The following is an 18,642-nucleotide window of genomic DNA, read 5'->3' on the forward strand; positions in this document are numbered from 1 at the left end:
TTTCCTGGTGACTAATGATGACGAGGATCTTCTCATGTGCTTATTGGTAATTTGTATATCCTATTTGGAGAAATGTCCATTTAGATCCTTTACCCATTTTTACATTGGGTAATTTGTCTTTTTATTACTGTGTTAAAACAGTTCTTTATATATTCCAGATACAAGTGCTTATTAGGTACATAATCATGCAAATACTTTCTCCCATTTTGTGAAAGTGTTCACTTTCTTGATGGTGTCCTTTGAGGTACAAAAGTTTTTAATTTTGATAAAGGCTAATTTATTTTTCCTTTTGCTGTTCATGTTTTTGGTGACATATCCAAGAAACTGGTGCTAAGGTCATGAAAATTTATCCCGATATTTTCTTCTTCCTGAGAGTTTTATAGTCTTAGCTTTTCTGCTTAAGTCTTTGATTTATTGAGTTAATTTTTATATATGGTGTAGGTAAGGTTCCACCTCCAATCTTTTGCACGTGGCTACCCAGTTCTCCCAGCACCACTTGTTGAGAAAACTATTTCTGTCCCCCAGTGAACGGTTCTGGCACCCTTGCCAAATATCAAATGACAGACGTATGGCTGTATTTCCGGGTTCTCTATCCTGTTCCACTGATCTATGTATCGATCCTTGTGACGGTAGCACACCACTGCTTCACAGGAAGTCTTAAAACTGGGAAGTATGAGTCCTACTACTTTGTTCTTTTTCAATATTGTTTTGGCTACAATATTGTTTTGGGTCCCCTGCAATTCCATATAAATTTTACAATCAGCTTGTCAATCTCTACAAATAAGTCACCTTGTATTCTATTGGGGAATATGTTGAATCTGTAGATCAGTTTTGGGTGTATTGCCCTCTTTTGGGTGTACTGCCCTCTTAACAATATTAAGTCTTCCAATTTGTGAACATGATGTTTTTTCTTTTATTTAAAGGTATAACTATACATGGTTTATATAATAAAAAGACTTCAGCATCTATAGCAGCAAAGTAGGTATATAAAATTATCTATTGGTTAATCAAATATTTCCTATTAAAACATAGAAGATGCAGAATTTTATAAGACAGACTATTTACTAAACACTAATAATCTCATAAATCAAAGGAGTTAATGTGGCATTTCAAAGGGAAAATTTTAAACGATATAGAAATTTCTACCTGATGCCTTTATCATTCACTGAAAGGCATTCTCACCATTAGTTTGAAAAAAAGAAAAGAAGCAGAGTTTTAAATCCCTCCCCCAATATTTTGAGACGGGAAAATTGAAAGAAAAGCAGAAAGAAGAAAATGACCATTACTACTTTTACATGTTAATTTCAAGTCCATAGATTTAAATTACTCTATTTAATCACAAATAATCCCTTACATATTGCCTGGGCAATCATAGTTCCACGCTGGCTTGCAACAATCACTAGTAACCCCAATCCTAATGAGAAATGAGTATGTGCTTCCTTCAATTTCCAAAATCATTTCTAAATCATTTCAGAATCACTAGACTGGTTGAGAAGCAAAATCAGAAAAAGGGAAAACCTTTTCTTCTCAGAAATTAATATTCCTCTGGCCTATTTTTTTCTTTAGTAAGGCAGTTTAGTTGGCGGGCCAATGACCATTTTATATCCATGCAAGCAGCTCGAGTTAGCTTACTAACTCTAGGATTTCACCTGCAGAGCTGAAAAGCCAATTGTTCTAGTTCCACAAAGAGTCAAACCTAAAACTTTTGGCTTTTTCACTACAATTGTCTGCATGAGAGAGGCCAGCTTGCATTTCTGGCCTTAATCAAGCATCACATACACCCTATCGAGCATACCAAGCATAGGAAACCATTCTATACCAGTCACTAGCATTTGTTCCACTCCTTTAAAACCTACTGCTGTTTCTCCTCCACACTACACTGCCTTTTTTTAAAAAAGCTCCTAACAAATTCTACTTTCCTAGTATCAGCCTCTCCATCAACAACCCTGAGACTTCATACTTCAAACATTAGGTAATATGAAACTTCTTTCCAGTCTCTTACTCAGCAATCTCAAGCTTTTCATCACGTATCTAATGATGTTTTAATGGAATAGTACACAAAACTCTTAAGATACTTAACAAGTAAGAAATGAAATGAAAACTATCCTCACAAAGTATCACATATTGGAATGTCTAACAAACCCTCAAGAAGCCCTTACAGGAAGAAAATTAAAATGCCTCAAAGTCTTCCAGAGTCAACAACCCAAAAAATGTCCAGTCTAATGTAAAAAGAAAAAAACAGTCATAACAGTTATTTTAAAACACTTTTTAAGAAATCCTATGTCTTTAACTTTATATTCCATTTTTTTAAAAATGTATAAGGCACATACCTAGTACATTCTAAGTTATTCAATGAATCAGAATAGTCATTTAAACAAACTATCCAATTCCCTAATCACTCACTCTGTGACTGTAAGGCTTTGCAGAGCTTATTCAGTTATGCATTGTTTCAGCACCCAGGCTATCGCTTCGCACAAAAAGACTTTTTTAAAGCTGCCTTTTGGGTAAATGAGTGTGTACTAAAAAGAGTTTATGGGGAGGGAAGACATTGTTGAACATCCAATGATGATTACATCAAATCGCACATTTTACAGCTTAGTTATGGAAATCTTTTAACGCAGAACAAAGACATGAGAAAGAGATTTGGCATTAGTAAATAGCTCAGAAAGAAACTCAACTCCGGCAAAGCCATATGCCTACCTTCCCCACCCCTCAAAAAAAAAATGCCTGTAAGAAATAAGTTAACCCCTTTCAAATATATTGGATTGTTTCACACTGTGAGTTAGAATCATTCATAACTGCAAAAAAATCTACCCAAAATTTGAATGTAATTATAACACCCTGCCTTGGAATAAAGATTACAGTGTATGAAAAATTTCCCCTGCAATCGACTTCGGGAGCAAAGAGATAGGCAGTCAGAGCTGAGGGATACGAAGAAAGCCCTTTTCCTCACTTCATGACAATTTCCACACGCATACCAAACTGTGGAGAACAGATTTGTGCTAAGGAAAGTGCGGAGTGTTTTGAAAAGTACAGAAAAGCACAGAGTAAAGTCTTATGGTATACGTGTAAGTATCGTTCTGGTTCCCAAAGATTCTCATTGCTTTAATAGTTGCTCAGTAAGTATGGTAAGATATCCACCACCGTACACTATGTACTGCCATCATAAAGAACATAAACACACACACAAATGACTCGCGCCATTAACCGCCCTATTATTTAAGTGTTTAGATCACTGCCCAAATTCCAGAGAAATCCTATCATGTCGGTACCTCAGGTTACCTGTTTCATGTACCTGTATGTCACCGGGCCTGACCCATACTACCCCATATGACCTAATTCCCCCAGGAAGTTATCAAGTAGAAAGCGCAAGGACAGTGATCTCCCACAGTAGTATGTGCCTGTCAGCAAGAACCACGTACCGGCAGGTCCACACTGACATCAGTACCATCCAGGAGAGACACCCGACACGTGATGACGGACTTAGAATCTCCAGCTGCAGGAATGTGTGTGGCAGCTCGCTGAGCCTCTCGGAGTCGTTCCTTCTCAGCATGTTTACGCATTGACCGACGCCCGAGTGTTCTGCGGAAGAAGCTCAGCATTTTGTCACTACAAAACCGGAGAGAAAAAGGTATCAGAAGACTCCCCACAATTTGCAGTCAGACAAGCGGTGTTATGTAGTAAAGTCCTGTGGACATTAGTAGATTATTAAAAGGGCTCCTGGTCAAGTAAATTTGAAAAAAATAATTATAACTGGCTACTTCAAAGTTTTTAAAGACGTTACATAAAATAGAGCTATGACTTACAGCATTTCTAAACTTACTGGACTATTTTATATGGAGCTGATCTGGTAGGAGAGGGCAAACATTTATGAAGTTGATCAGGTCTTCTGAAGCAATAAATTATATGTAAAATGGCCATACATCCCTAAAAGCCTGAGGAGACGATGCCATACATTAAAGGTATCCTTTGATGATAATAATCCTAAAAAGTTCCGTTTCTCTTCTGAGCTTTCATAACAATAAAAAGTAATCACCTATTTTAACTAAAATACAAATGTAATTCAAATATAAGTTTTTATCAAATATTCTATTATTACTTACAGATTATAAATTACTACTTAATACAAATGATTCTTTATAACATCTAATAATTGTTACTTCTTTCCTTATCTCTATTCAGAACATTAAGGTTAATAATTAAAATACGTATTAGTAATTTCAAAATATAGCACCCATAAAATGGAAATACCATAAAAACTACCTTGCTATCCTATTTAAATTTACAAACCTAAAAGTTGGAGAAAAATAAGTATATATAACTAAGTCAAAAATAAACAACAAAAAAAAGCAATTACTAATTCCAGAGAAAACGAGAAGTTGTGCAGAAAAGGGAAAGTAATTACAGTACACTATATGACTCAACTAAAAGTTTAGTCATAATACTATAAACAGTACCTATTGATCTAACTATATCTATAAAGTAACTGTAACTGAGTGAAGGTGTATAATACAGGTATAGGTGGAGAACTAATTCCTCATCTTGCCTAGTAGGAATTCAACAGATAATTCCTAAAACTAAAAATTAAGAAGCAGCAATAAGAATATGTTATTTAAAAAGTGACTGGTTGCCTTGAGGATAGAGCAAAATTCAGAATAGTGCTGATTTTCAAAAGAAGCCTTCCCATTAGACAATTCCTTCAAGTAGATACATTTACAAACTTGATAAAAGTAAAAGCTAATTTAAAATAAATACTATCACAAAAAATAAACGTCTATAAATTAAAGGTTACTGTACACATATTACAAGTAGGGATATTCCTAAATAATTAGGTAAAATAGCAAAGCCATAATACTTGTCATTTATATGTTCACTGCTTAGATCCTAATTTTAGATAGCTTTTTAAGTTTACAAAGCACTCATACCTAACATCTGGCCCCAGTCTCTATCTCTCCAGGTTTATTTTCAGGCACTGCTCCCTTTGCACCTTGCTATCCAGTCTCATTTCAGCTGCCTATGAAAGGTCATACTTGTTATCCCAGACTTCTAAGGCCTTTATGTCACAGACTCTCTCCTGATTCCTTTTAATTCAACTCCACCTGTAACTCTCCTGAGAAACAGTTCCACTGAACCTTGAAAATATTTTAGTTTCACTAATCAGATTTTAATTATTCATTTACATGTCTGTCTGCTTTACTGTAAGCCCCTTGAGGAAATAATTCCTACCCAGCACATTTCATCATCAAGTGCAACAAATGTTTACTAAATGATCTTACTTGTTCCTCAGAAAAACTCCCCAAAGTATTGTCTTATTTTCATGACAAGGGTCAAAGAAATTAAACAATTGGCCAAGTCCATTATTTAGTAAATAGTGAAGAAAGGGGTTCAAACTCTGATTTCCTGACTCCAAATCTTGGTCTCTATTACATCACAGCACCATTCATGTAAAACTCACATTTCAGAGATAAGAAATTATCAAAGGCCACAGCTAAAAAGAAGCTGAATGAAAATACAAACAAAACATACATGAATTTATTTTCTTTAAAATTCAGCTTATTCAACAAATAGCAAGGGGGGAAATCAATAGATGCAAAGGAAACTACATATTAAAAGACTTAAAATGCGAATCAAACATATGTGTGTGCACCTATTTTAGATCCTAATTCAAATAAACTTTTTGTTTTAAGTTGTCAGATGTTATCATTGGGGAAGCTAGGTGAAAAGTATAATGGGTTCGCTGTACTATTATTACAACTTCTACGTAAGATTAAAATTATTTCAAAATAAAAAATTTTAAGTCACACATTTATCATTAATGTATTAAGCTGGTGCAAAAGTAATTGTGGTTTAAAAGGTTAAAAACAACTGCAAAAACTGCAATTACTTTTGTACCAACCTAATATATAACTTATAACAAGTCTTGCATAACCAGTTGATGCTTTAAACTAGATGCATTTAATAAAAAAGCTGAAAAATTAAAACATCAACATAGTCAAAAATAATTCAATAGCTATCTAAATTGAGGATTATATCCTCATTTAACAAACATGCATATTCCTATGTAATTATGTAAACTAGCAAAGCCATGACCAGTGACTTTTGAACTTCCCAATGACATAAATTACACACACACATTTGAACACTAACTGGACTATTTATGATAACCTAGGAATAAATTAATGCCATTTTTATTCTAGATAAAACAGTGGTATTAAAGATAAGTTTAAAAAAGAGTCCTTATCTTTTGAAAATACACAGTGAAATATTTATGAAAGAAACGATGTGATGTCTAGTATTTGCATCAAAATAATACAAGGGAGCTAAGTGGCAATAGAGATGAAACAAATTGGCCAGATAACTGTTAAAGCTGGATAATGGGTACACGGGGGATTATTATACTCTTCTGACTACTTCTGTATATGTTGAATTTTCCCATAACAAAAAAGTGTTAAGGGGAAAAAAACGTTCAAAATGCACTACAACTTCGTGGTTCCTAGGAAACAAACTATAAAACAAATTTTCTGACCTTCCCCTTATCCTACACCTTGAAAAGACTGACTCACTACACAAGGCAAGTTAACCTGCTAAGGAAAAACACAGCTTCTTTCAGATTTAGAATTTCAATAACTGTATTTTTAACTATAAAATCAATCCCACAAATAAGTTCTTTTTACAAAAAATATGAAACAAACTTACATGGATATAAATTTCACATTAGACTAAAGATTTAAAGTGAAAAATAATGAATACTAGATGGAAACAAATAGTGTATTAGGGTGAAGGACTTTTAAACATTTTTTGGCAAAAAATTTTTTGTGAAGGATTACTATGCAGTTTAATAAAGAACTATCAGAAATCATTATGATAAACAACCAAACAGAAACAAGTGGGCAAGTTATGAAGAAACAAGATCTAAAACGTGATATGCAATGAAAATATTCACTACGCTGTTCAACTTCAACAGTAACCAAGAAAATCCAAATTTAAAAAATATCATACTGTCTGTCATGTAAAAGACTAAATAAAGGTAGCCAGTTAAAAAGGATATAGGAAAAACAATACACTGTACTCTTTGGAGGAGGATTTGATCACACTAACAAAACTTTAATGTGCATACCCTTTCACTCAGCAATTCTATTTCTGGTAGGATATCCTAAAGAAATAGTGCCACATATGCTTCCAGCTGTAGAAACAAGAATTTTTCAGGGCAGAATTAACTTAAGAAAAATTTAAATATGTCCATTAACATGCAAGTAGTTAAATTATGGTACATACAATGGCATACAACACAGCTGTTTTTAAAATACAACTTAGACACAGAAAAACAAAATTCATAAATAAAAAATGAAATCAGAGAAAAATGATTACAGTTTTATCTCCCATTGGGGTGGGAAACATATATACATATACATACACATCTTACACAAAGGACTAGAAGGACGTGCAAACTCTTAAGTGAGGTTATAGCTAGAGGGTCACATGGAAGGACTTAAGTTGTCCATAGTAAGAACATATGAATATGTCAGTTAAAATTTACTGTGGAAAAAAAAGCTTTCCCATATCACTCCCCCCCCCCTTAACGTGCTTCATGCTGCAGCAGATTTTTAGCAACCACAAATCTGACCCGTTTAAAAATGTTAAATGGCCTTGGTCCCTGATACAGCGCCTCCACCTGCCTGATCCTCCTTGGCGCCCACTCCCAGCTGCTCACTCTTCCCCAAGTACCCCTTCTGCTCAGTCCAAGAGTCTTTTTAAGTGCGGGCCTTTTCTTCCACTTAACTATTCCATTTTTCTGGAATGTTTTTTCTACTTCACCTCTCCCACACTCCCCCACCCTTTCCTACTTTACATGGCTAACTTCAGATTTCTGGTTGAAATGTCTTTTCCTTAGAAAAGCATTCTCAACTCCTGAGTCTAAATTAGGTGCTCCTTTTAGTACTCTTAGCCTTGTCTTTCTAACATTTAATGAAAAAATTAAATACCCAATTGTTTAATTACTTTTTTACTGGGTACTTCCCTCCACCCCAAAATACAAGGAGAGAGACCTAATCTGACTTATTCACCACTATGACCTAGCTAGCACAACGATCTGCATATTAGGTGTTTAATAAATAATTTGTCTGACACTAAAATGATACCATGGACTTTTTGGATGTTGGGTTCCTATGGTTTTTAAATTATTACTAGTTTTTAATCTAATTTTTCAGCAATGAACCAAAGGGTTTTCTTTACAATTATAAAAATACAAATTGCGTTTACTACTTAACTGGGTTTTTAAATACATATCTAAAACTCAAACTTTTGTCATAAAATGTGTACACTCATACATGACTGGTGGCCACAATCTTTGGTAACCAATATCTTTTTAATATGGCAATATACCAATATGCAGTAAGTGCCATAAAGATATATTTTCCCAGTAATCCCAAAATACTTTTTCTGAGACTGTAAGAAAATTTATTTGTAAGACAATAATTCATCATAAGCTATACTGTGTAACATATCGTTGTCTAACGGAGTTACCTATAAAAAGAAAAAAAACCCTGCGAACTATTTTATACGCACAAATAATCCACTATGTTAGGAGGGTTCAGAAACCTGTTACGTTAGAAATGGAGTTATGGGTAACTTTCTAATTCTTAAAAAAAAAAACTTTTGATATTAATTTAAAATGTCAAACGGTTTAAAAGAAGTGGGTCTCTTGCTCTGAAGCAGAAATCATGCGACTTGGTAACCATAAAGATCGTGACAAATACAATGCATGTTTACACGCCGAAGAACCCATCATTAACACGCCCACTGCCACAGGTGGGGGCGGGGAGGATCCTTTAGACCTCGTCATTCCTAGGAACACTTCTGCCTCGCAATTTCATACTGGCTTAAGTTTTTTAGTCAAACGCAAATTAGCTCCAAAAGGGAACTCGAGTTTTTCTTATAAGACCACAACACACACTCAAGGTTTGGTTTTTCCCGGACCTGCCACATTCATCCACCTCACCAGCTGGACGGCTAAGCCTCGGTCTCGCAGGTGAAGGGCGCCCACCGCCGCTTCCACCTGCCGGCGACCACCCCTCCCCTCCCATCCCCCGGCTACTCGGGAGCAAGACTCCCGCCGGCCAGCCGGCCAGCCCCGCACGTAGACCAGCTTCGCCCCGGGCGCTCCGCTCCGGCAGCGCCGAGCAGTATCGCCCGAAACTCCGCGGCCCGACCCTATTGGCCGTCACCGCCCCTCCCTCTCGGCGAGTTTAATATTTTGCCGGCCAGACCGGGAAGCTCCGGGCGGCCGGAGGGTCCCGGGGCGAGGCTGCAGCACCGGCTGTGAGCGCAGAGCCCCGGAGCGGGCGAGGAGGGGTCACCGAAGCTGTGAGGCGAGCGGTGGTTGGAGCGAGCCGGACGCCGGGAGGGCGGCGGGGCTGCTGGGCCTCGCGCTTACCTGGGCTGGGACGACGGTGCGGCCGCGAAAAGAAGGGAGCGGTCCCGAGCGAGTCTGAAGAGGGGGCGGCTCCTCGGGAGATGCCAAGAAATGGCGGCCTGAGGCGCGAACCCACCCTACGTTAATCCCCCGGAGGACCCCGGCTGCCCTCCGACCCGCCCCTTAAACTCCTTCTGAGCTCCGCCCCGGAGGCGGGGCGCGCCGCTCTTAAAGGGGCAAGGACACCGCCCCGGAAATTGCCCGGTTAGGTGAGACTCCGTTTAAAGGGGTGATGCCCGGGTCTGCCGACCAAGAACCAGCGCTAGCGGCCCCGGGACCACCGCTGATTTAACAGGGGTGCTGCGGAAACCCAGCCCTGACAACAGACCTCCACCCTCGAAGGGGTACAGGCCCACAGTTAGCCTCAAAATTAGTCCTATCACAAAGGCGGTTTAGCGGTGTCGGAGCCCAGCAGCAGATGCCGCTAGATTTGTTCATCCATTCGTTCAAAACATTAATTCATTCAGCAAATACTTACGACCCTTCTGTTAAAGGAATCATCATTCTATTAGAGTAGGGAGAAAGGCCATCAACAAATACATTTGACACGGTGATAAGTATCATGGAGAAAAATAAAGCAGGGAACGGGAAAGGAGATTTCTGTTTAACGCAGTGTGGTCAGGGAGATCCTCTGTGACAAGGAGACGTTTCACCCCTTCTTCCTCCATTTAATTTATGGAGGTGCCTACCGTGGGCCAGGCTGTGTTCTAGACACCGGATATACAACGGATAAAGAAGACAGTCAAAAAATCCCTCATGCAGCTTAAGTGCTAGCAGGAGAGACAAAATCAATGAGATAAATTAGTTAAACACTTACGTTAGGCATTGCTAAACACTAAAAAGAAAAAGAAAAACAGGGAATAGGGATAGGGAATAAGAGGGTGGTGACTTTTGATAGACCGGCTGGGTGAGAAGGAAGGTCTTAATCGGAAGGTGGTATTTAGTAAAGACCTGAAATAGATGAAGGAGAAGCCTGGACATCTGGGGGGAGAGCAGCAAAGCCTTGTGACGTGCTTGGCCGGTTCAAGGAAAGCCGGTGTAGCTAGAGGTGCGGGAGCAAAGGGAGGGCTCCTGGAAATAAGTCAGAGAGGAGGGGGCGTAGGGTCTTGTGTGGTGCAGGGTCTTGTTGCCCCGATCAGAGATCTCAGGGCTGTGGGGAAGCACTGGAGGGTTAGGTGGGGAGCCCCTGACTGAAATGAGAACAGACAAATATTCACTGAGCCCCTTCTGGGGAGTTGGCACCACCATTTCTCCAGCATCCCGAGGCATAACAGTCTGGTTTGGCAGGGACAGTTAGTCTCTGCTCCACATGGTGATGGCCGGGGCAGCTCGACAGCAGCTGGAGTTGCCAAAGTGGTGTCACTCATCTGTGTGGTATCTCAGCTGGGGTGGCTGAAATAAACAGCTGAGCTCTGCTTGGGCCTCCAGCAAGGTAATTGGGGTGGCTCAAGCCTCAGAAAGAGTGAAAACTGAAGCTCCAAGGCCTATTCAGGAAAATGCCCAGAAGTCACAGTGTCACTTCTGTTGCCTGTTACTGGTGAAACTAAGTCACAAAGCCAAGCCCGTTTCAAGAGGGATGGAAACAAGATTCCACCTCTTTTTTTTTCCTTTTAATAGTATTAGAGAAATTTTCTTTCTCTACTTTTTAAAAATAGCTTTATTGAGATGTAAGTCACATACGATACAATTCACTCATTTAAAGCATACACTTCAATGGTTTTTAGTATATCTACAAAGTTGTGCAAGAGTCACTACCATCTAATTGTAGATCATTTCATCACCTCTCATGGAAAGAACAGCATGGGTGTGCAGAGATGGGAGGACTTGTTGGGGTCATCTTTGCATCTTTATCTCAATAAAAAAGCAATGATATGATGATAGGGAGGAAAGCAGTGGATGTATAGATGAAACAAGAAAGGGCCATGGATTGAAGCTGGGTACATTAAATTATTGCATTTAATGTACCGGTTTTAATTTTTTTCATAATAAAAAATTTTGAAATACTTTCTGGGTATTTATTTTTAAATACTATCTGGGCCATGTAGCCCTTGGAAATCCTCATGTCCCCCCAATGGTCTGATTACTGCAGTTTGAAAACTAAAATCTCAAGTGTCATCCCCTCAAGTCTATCCGGGCTGTCCCCCTCCAAGTATTACCTGGTGTTTACACATTTGAAAAATGTGTTTGAAAACTGTGTTGTCATTTATCTGTTTACTGATAAATAATGGAAGCATTTTCTGTCAATACTTATAAACCTACCTCATTGTCCTAAATTGTTGCATAGCACACCCATCTGGAGAAAATGTCTTTTTTTTTCTTTTTTTTTTAAAGATTTTATTGGGGAAGGGGAACAGGACTTTATTGGGGAACAGTGTGTACCTCTAGGCCTTTTTTTTTTTCCAAGTCAAGTTGTTGTCCTTTCAATCTTAGTTGTGCAGGGTGCCGTTCAGCTTCAAGATGTTGTCCTTTCAGTCTTAGTTGTGGAGGGCACAGCTCAGCTCCAGGTCCAGTTGCTGTTTTCTAGTTGCAGGGGGCACAGCCCACCATCCCTTGCGGGAGTCGAACTGGCAACCTTGTGGTTGAGAGGACGCATTCCAGCCAACTGAGCCATCCAGGAGCTCAGTGGCAGCTCAGCTCAAGGTTCAATCTTAGTTGCAGGGGGCGGAGCCCCCCATCCCTTGCAGGACTCGAGGGATTGAACCAGCAACCTTGTGGTTGAGAGCCCACTGGCCCATGTGGGAATCGAACCGGCAGCCTTCGGAGTTAGGAGCATGGTGCTCTAACCGCCGGAGCCATAACCGCCTGAGCCACCCGGCCAGCCCCCAAGAAAATGTCTTCTTGTCCCCATATGCTCAATCATTTTTCCTACCTCCTGTCAAGTATGGGGTTGAGGGAGGCTGTGGATGAGGTGAGAAAAATAGGTCGAGGAAGATGGTTATAGCCTGAAGGAAATATGAAAACTTAAGGGAGAAAAAAAAAGGAAGCTAAGGACGAAGTCATAGGAAGTTGTCTGTGCTCTAATCAGGTAAGATTATTCCTAATAACAATTTATCACTTCCCCACATCCTCTCTCCCAGACATCCCTGTTTTGTGGTAAATTGGCCTGCTAATTGACTCCCACAAGAGACAGAGAAGACTCTCTCCTGAACACAGCTGAATTAAGTAAAAATGCATTTGGTTGTAAGTAACAGAGAAATAATTAACAGTACTTAAACAGATCAGGAGTTGTTTTTTTCCTCACATAAGTAGTCTAGACATAAGTGGCTGCCTACTATTGGTTCAGCTCCTCAGCAATGCTGTAAGCATCCTAATAAAAGCATCCTGATAAACCCTTTTACTCTCTCCGTTCTGCCATCCTTGATAGGTTGACTCTGGTTTTTATGCTTCTAGCTTACTGGCCATAGGAGGGCTACAGGATCTCCAGTCCTCCTACCTGAGTTTCAGAAATGAAAGGGAAAGGGGAAAAGACCTTCTCTTCCGGAAGTCTTGTCTTTTACTTCTGGGAATGAAGTCCCACCACCCCATCTCATTGGTCAGAACTAGATTACTTGCCCATATTTAGGCTAATTACTAGTCATTGGTAAGGAGAATGCCATCACTGGTTTCAATCAATCGTAATTCACTAGTGGGGCTTAGGGAAGGGCCTGCTCTCTCTGAGATCAATGGCTCTCCATTAATGTCTTGAACAAATCCAAGTTCTATTAGCAGGAAAGCGGGGGTGTTGCTAAGAAGACTGACTGTGGGTAGTGTGGGGACAGAGCCCCAGAAAGTAGTTTACAGGCTCTCGGCCTCACGTGGAAGGGTGCTGGCTCGGGTGGTGAATGGCCGTCAGCTGTGGCTGATTGGCCGACGGCTGTGGCCGGTTAGCCGATTGGCCGCTGGTATAACTGCTGCGGCTACGGAGGATTGCCAAGGAGCCGAGCAGAGCCGAGCAGAGCTGAAGAGAGGAACAGAGGAGAGAGTGGAGAAGAGTCGTCGGTGGGTTGGCGGAAAAGTAGACGGCAGGTCGGCGTCCGGTGGGCCCAGCCTCCACTGAGACCATAGTGGTATGACTCCCCTACCTATGGCTCCGTGGGTGTTCCTTTTCGGCCTCACCGTATCCTGCGTTCTTGTGTGGGGAGCAGGAGCAGAGACCCGGCAGGCCGCCCCGCCTGAAAGATGGCGCAGCGAGAAGGCCTCCGTGCACGACAAATGGCGGAGCAAGCAAGGTCTCCCGCACGACAGTAGGCTACACAGAGGGCCTACCACAATAACCCACTTTTTGGTGGAATAGTTCTGGCCGATGGAAAGATTTTCCTTTATTGAACTTACATCCTCATCCTAGATTACCTATCCTGGTTTGATCTCTGAAGCCACACAGAATGGGGTTCTGAAAATCATACAACTGAGGGTGGGGAGTAGCTCTTAAAGTGAAATAACACAAAGTTAAGGATTCAAAATTAGGTACCAGGTTTCAGAAGGAGACCACACAAGTAAGGAGCTCTAAAGCTTAAACCTGATTATCTTCATGATAAATTCACCTCTGCCCACAAGAAGAAACATTATCCCTCTTTCACATCACAACCCTTTAAATGATTGAGGACATTTGTTCCAAGCCTGCAAGATATCCTCTTATCCTGATTTCCAAACTCTTTACTTTCTGGGTCAGCTTCTCTAATGGGCCACACTGGTGGAATCATTCATGCCACGGGATTCTGAGCAGAGTGAAGCAGAGAGAATTCAGTATGAGATTCAGTCCTCCTGTAGACTGAAGAAACCCTGCATTCCAAAAGCCTCCATTGAAAAGAAAACACACTTGGAAGAGTGCGTATTATGAATAATTTGTTTATCAGACACTGGTCTAAGACAGCACTAACTATTCAAAAAAAATGCACACAAATAAAATAGTCACGGGCCACATAAGAACATTTAGGTCAACAAAGGGCCACACATACAACGGTGGTCCCATAAAATTATAATGGAGCTGAAAAATTCGTCTCACCTAGTGACTTCGTAGCCATCATTAATAGAGACGGATGTTCATGGTGCATTATCTGCTTACAAGCAAATCTATGATGAAAAAAATATACAAACCAAGCAAACCACCATGGACATATTTCTGAATAGAATGACACCTCCTCAAAAAGAGCCTCACGCAGATCCTTCAGGATCTCTTCCGGAAGAAGGCACTGGGATCATAGGAGATGACAGTTCCACGTGTGTTATTGCCCCTGAAGACCTTCCAGTGGGACAAGATGTGGAGGCAGGAAATTAGGCTTATGTGTGTGTTTGTGTTTCCATGTTTAACAAAAATGTTTAAAAGTAAGAAAACAAAATACAAATTTTAAAAATAGAAAAAAGCTTATAGAGCAAGGATATTAAGACAACAATGTTTTATATACAGCTGTACAATGTGTTTGTGTTTTAAGCTAAGTGTTATTACAAAAGTAGAAAAGTGCCAAAAAATTAAAAAGTTTATAAAGTAAAAAAGTTATAGCAAGCTAAGGTGAATTTATTATTGAAGAAAGAAATCTTTTTAATAAATTTAGTGTAGCACAAGTGTACAGTGTTTATGAGGTCTACACCAGTATACAGCGATTCCCAGGCCTTCCCATTCACTCACCGCTCTCTCACCGACCCACTCAGAGCAACTTCTAGTCCTGCAAGATCCATTTGTGGCAAGTGCCCTACACAGGTGTACCTTTTTTAAAAATCTTTTTAAATCTATTTTTATCTATTTTTACAGTATCTTTTTTATGTTTAGATATGTTTAGGTACACAAATACTTACCATTGTATTACAATTGCCTACACTATTCAGTACAGTAACATACTGTACAGGCTTGTAGTCTAGGAGCGATAGGCTTTACTATAGAGCCTGGGTGTGTAGGAGGTTATACAATCTATGTTTGTGTAAGTCCACTCTGATGTTCACGCAAAACAAAATCACCTAAGGTAACCCCGTCATTAAGTAACACATGACTGTAAATCAAAACATAAACCAGTCATCAGGAAATACCACTAAGAGAGAGTTTTATTAGCATGCTGCAGAGTCTAGACTTCAGTTCTGAAGCTGAAAGATCTAAAACAGCTTTCAAGTATGTAAAGTGAGGGTAATATCACCTTCCTTACAGGGTAGTTGTGGGGACAGCCAGGAGTGCAGTTTCCAGGCTCTCGGCCTCTTGTGGAAAGGTGCTGGCTCGGGTAGTAAATGGCCATCAACTGTAATTGGACGGCCATCAGCTGTGGCTAGTGGGCCGTCAGCTGTAACCAGTGAGCCATTGGCCACTAATATAACTGCCGTGGCTATGCTAGCAGCAAATGGGGGCTAGCAAGAAGATGGTGGCCGAGCTAGCAAGCGGCGGAGTGCGGATTGCAGACAGGCGGATTGCAGCCTGCAAGTGGGGAGTCGGTTGGTTGGCAGAAAAGCGGACAGCAGGTCGCACATCGTGTGAATCCAGCCTCCAGTGAGATTATAGTGGTATGACTCCCCTAACTATGGCTCCATGGGTGTTCCTTTTTGGCCTCACCATGTCCTGCGTTATTATGTGAGGGGCAGGACCAGAGGCCCCGCAGGCCGCCCTGCATGACAGTAGTCCTGAACATTACAGAAAATAAGTTATCTGAAAATGTTTTCAAAAGTATACAACACTGTTTATAAGATAATGTAAATTTTATAGACCAGGGAACAAATATACCTGGGTGCTGAAAATGAGACTGAGAGTCTCCAAGACCTGGGCCTAATTTCATGCAGTTAGGTAACTCCTCCCTTTATCCAGCTAAATCTTTCCTGAGCCAGACTCTCATGTTCCTCTCTTTGCAAGCATTCCTGGAAGGAAGAAGACCTAAAACAAATTCATTGAAGTATTAGTCATACGGGCTAATTGAAGCACACCTCAAAAGAATGGGCAATGGCTAGGGTAGGGATATGCAAAGAAGGGACACACAAGAGTGATTTGTAGATAAGTCACTTCTCTCTCCAAAGCACTCCAGCTTCCCTACTTCTGGAGACTCGGGGCAAAAAACTTAAGCATTCATGTTCCATAAATCCATATTTCATGCATCACTCTGTTCAGTAGGGACCAGAGCCCTACTGATTTGGTAGCCTATGCTCCTTCTTTATGCTGACAGGCAGAAAAATTCAGAGAAACCTTGGATGGCACCAGGCAAGTTCAAAATCTTAAGTACTAGAGAGGCAAAAGTGAAAATGTTTTGCCATTAGGCTTTCCTAATGGTGAAACCATCATGAAACTGAGACTTAAGGGAAGAAAAAGGAAGGAGCCAAGACTCAGTGGTTCTAGACGTTAATGCTCATATGAGTCACCTGGAGATCCTGTTAAAAGGTTTAACAAGAGTCTACAGAACTCTCAGGCTTGCAATTTGTCAATATTGCTCTTAGTGAGCTAGGCTTTGAGTGAGGAGGTCTTTGGAGGACTGCCCCCACGTCTGTCAATATAGCTTGGTAGCAAGGCTTGTGGAGGTACTAGGAGACCCCGTAGTAGAAATATCAGCAGTGAGCATCCTGCCGCTAACTACTTGGACAGGATTCATCTTTTCTGGCATCAGTTTTCTCATCTATAAAATGAGATAATTAAAACAGGATTCCTGAGACCTTTTCCATATCTTAAAACGGGTGATTCTATACCTGCTCCAATACATAACAGGATTCCATTCAATTTTACATGAACAAATACATAAATATCTGAATTTAACTGGATATTTGTGGGGACAGAGCCAGGAGTGCAGTTTCCAGGCTCTCTGCCCCACGTGCAAAGGTGCTGGCTCAAGTGGTAGATGGCCATCAACTGTGAATGGATGGCCATCGGCTGTGGCTAGTTGGCCGTCAGCTGTAACCAGTGAGCCATTGGCCACTAATATAACTGCCATGGCTACGCTAGCAGCAAATGGGGACTAGCAAGAAGATGGTGGCTGAGCTAGTAAGCGCAGATTGCAGTTAGCACGGCGGATTGCAGATAGCAAGTGAGGTTGGTTGGCAGAGACAAGTGGACGGCAGGTTGCGGATCGTGTGGCTCCTGCTTCCCATGTCTCCAACCCAGCTGCCAGCGAGACTATTGTGGTATGACTCCCCTATCTATGGCTCCGTGGGTGTTCCTTTTTGGCCTCACCATGTCCTGCGTTCTTATGTGGGGAGTGGGACCAGAGACACCGCATGACACCCTGCATGACAATATTAAATTAGAATTTTGTTAAAAATAGTTGATTTAGAAATATTAGGTCAGGTTAAAGTTATGCTGATGATATTTCAAAACATACAAATTAGTATTGTTCCTTTAAAAATAATTTATCTCAAGTATAATATTGGATTAGACTCTAGAATCAGACAGAACTATTCTAGTCTCCACACCTCCATGTACGAGGTACCTAACTTCCAGGATAGTTAAACTCTGAGTTTCAATTTCCTCATCTATAAAAATGAAGATGTAGTTGTGAGGACCAAATGCAGTGGTGGGAAATGTGCAGTTTAGAAACAGTATAGCTCATTCTTAGTGCTCTTAATGTCTGAAAAAGCAGTGGGAGAGTGGTGGTGAGAGATGAAGCTGGGTATGTAGGCAGAAACCACTTCACAGGTCTCTGGATTTTCTCAGTGGCAGCAAATCTTTATTCTCCGAGAGTGGATTTTGTTCCTGGCAACAGCCAAAAGTCAATCAAAATATAGGTGAATGTGCTGAAAAACAAGGTGTCTAAAAGTAATGTGTTAAGTGAAGTCTGTGAAAATGGTAAAGAACCTCTGAAAGTCCTCTCATCCAGAAAAGCAATAAAGCATTGTAAAAAATAGTCAGAATCAACTTTTTCAGAACTCTGGATATTAGTAAGAGCAGTGAGTTTTGTGGCATTTTAACTTGCCCTATTCTCATTTTCCTCTCCCCAGTTCCACAGCGCACTTAAAACCCAGCATAGCAGCCACTGGACGGGACAGAGCAGTCAGAGCTCCTTCAAAGCCCCAATTTCCGAGAACTATTACTGTAAGACATATCTAGTGGTTTACTGGAAGTCCCCATTCACAAGGTGTCTTTATTTGACCTGACTCAGAGGTCACTCTGGGCAAGCAGCCCTTTTCCCTGGGGTAAATTGTTGAAAATAGGGGCAATTGTTTAACATTATGAATGCCTGAGGCAATGGATAAGAGTTGGGGTAAACAATAGGCTAAGGGAAAAAAAGCTCAAAATAAAA

At 40.5% G+C, this 18,642-nt stretch overlaps 1 protein-coding gene across 10 annotated transcripts in view; it reads right to left on the minus strand.

Annotated features, from left to right (window-relative positions):
* The window catches only part of EPB41L5 (erythrocyte membrane protein band 4.1 like 5), a 139,809-nt gene extending 130,236 nt beyond the window's left edge, over positions 1-9,573 (minus strand). Inside the window, exons 1-3 of one of the 10 annotated variants that reach the window (XM_074335200.2) lie at positions 9,267-9,285; positions 7,118-7,183; positions 3,423-3,609 (exon numbers count right to left, since the gene is read on the minus strand). In XM_074335200.2, coding sequence (XP_074191301.2) covers positions 3,423-3,602 — 180 coding nt within the window. In that variant the 5' untranslated portion in view covers positions 3,603-3,609; positions 7,118-7,183; positions 9,267-9,285. Of the gene's footprint in view, positions 1-3,422; positions 3,610-7,117; positions 7,184-8,976 lie in introns of all 10 variants that reach the window. The other 9 variants (XM_019715486.3, XM_019715487.3, XM_074335225.2 and 6 more) reach the window with 9 other exon arrangements.
* Between the last annotated feature and the right edge of the window lie 9,069 nt (positions 9,574-18,642).

The sequence above is a fragment of the Rhinolophus sinicus genome, chromosome 17 (assembly GCF_057876585.1).
Source record: "Rhinolophus sinicus isolate RSI-liver-muscle chromosome 17, RSI-T2T, whole genome shotgun sequence".
NCBI lineage: Eukaryota > Metazoa > Chordata > Mammalia > Chiroptera > Rhinolophidae > Rhinolophus > Rhinolophus sinicus.